This window comes from Photinus pyralis, unplaced genomic scaffold (assembly GCF_008802855.1).
Source record: "Photinus pyralis isolate 1611_PpyrPB1 unplaced genomic scaffold, Ppyr1.3 Ppyr1.4_LG9, whole genome shotgun sequence".
NCBI lineage: Eukaryota > Metazoa > Arthropoda > Insecta > Coleoptera > Lampyridae > Photinus > Photinus pyralis.
The window spans coordinates 4,755,372-4,756,395 of NW_022170878.1; the positions used below are offsets into that span (position 1 = coordinate 4,755,372).

Consider the following 1,024-nt stretch of genomic DNA (forward strand, 5'->3'; position numbering starts at 1 on the left):
TATGGACAAGCCTCTGCGGCGAGGTTCCGGGTGGCCATTGTTCTGGGGTCACACCCGGAACTGGACATCACTCAGATTTAGATGAAGACGTTGACGAGATGGAAGGAAGTCCCTTTCCTCTGCTGGTAGGGTTCCGTCGGAATCTGCGGGGTAAAACTGTGGCCGAATGCGAGAACCAGTAGTCCTTGGACTGCTTGGGGAGGACCGAACCTTTTGTGAGGCCTCTGAAACTGCAGATGTTTCCCTTAGCGGATTTCAGTGGGCGCCCCTGCCGCTGTTAACTGTAGAAATTGGAAAAAAGTTGCTTCTTCTTCACCTGCAACTAAGGTGATGAAGAGGATCACATATGATCATATCCTACAGTCCAATCGTTCCGCTTTCGAGGTTGGGGTGCAGAAAAAGGTCAAGATTTCGTACGCCTCTTTCTACAACAATTTGTTTGGTCCATGAGAAATAAAGACACTATAAGCAAATTTGAAACGTTTTAATGCATTTTTGACAATATTACATTATTTCCGAAGAGAGAGACATCGCCAAAAACTATTTCCTATCATCGGAGGAGTTGACCCATTTCAAGAATCTCTGCAGCAGCTCCGACACGAACTTTGCAGCCCTATCGAAAAACCCCGGTTTCTTGGTCTCCACCTCCATACCATCGTCGATATCAATATCCGCTTGTCTTCTACGCCGCTCCAAGTGATTCTCGTCGAAGGCGTGCTTGATCACGTTTTGAAACTCTCGGTCATCCTTAAGAAAGTCAATGAAACGCTCGGCCATGTCATCTTTGCGAGCAGACGGTCCGAGCGCGTTGACCGAGGGAGCCTTAAAATTAACAAAAATTATGAGTAACGCAAACGACACCGTTACTAACACATACCCCGGACGCGTAACTAACATACCAAGTGGCGCAAAGAAACGATAAAATTAACACACGCATTTTACCTAATGGAAAACTAATGTAAAAAACTACTCTTCGCGTTCTAGACTTTTATACGTGCATCGAGTATGCGCACTTTACCCTGAC

General features: G+C 46.1%; 1 protein-coding gene across 1 annotated transcript; it reads right to left on the reverse strand.

Moving 5' to 3' along the window:
* Window positions 1–469: 469 nt before the first annotated feature.
* LOC116180967 lies at window positions 470–1,024 on the reverse strand. Its single transcript, XM_031501162.1, has 2 exons — window positions 878–1,024; window positions 470–822 (listed from the first exon to the last, which is right to left on the reverse strand). The coding sequence occupies exons 1-2, from the start codon at window positions 935–937 to the stop codon at window positions 541–543; spliced, it is 342 nt and encodes a 113-aa protein (XP_031357022.1). The 5' UTR covers window positions 938–1,024; the 3' UTR covers window positions 470–540.

What these genes read in the sequence shown, in the direction of transcription:
- LOC116180967 (XM_031501162.1), bottom strand. Translation starts at nt 937, where the DNA reads ATGCGTGTGTTAATTTTATCGTTTCTTTGCGCCACTTGGTATGTTAGT. An exon ending in ATGTTAGTTACGCGTCCGGG is followed by an intron (nt 823 to 877) that starts GTATGTGTTAGT and finishes GTTAATTTTAAG; the next exon opens with GCTCCCTCGGTCAACGCGCT.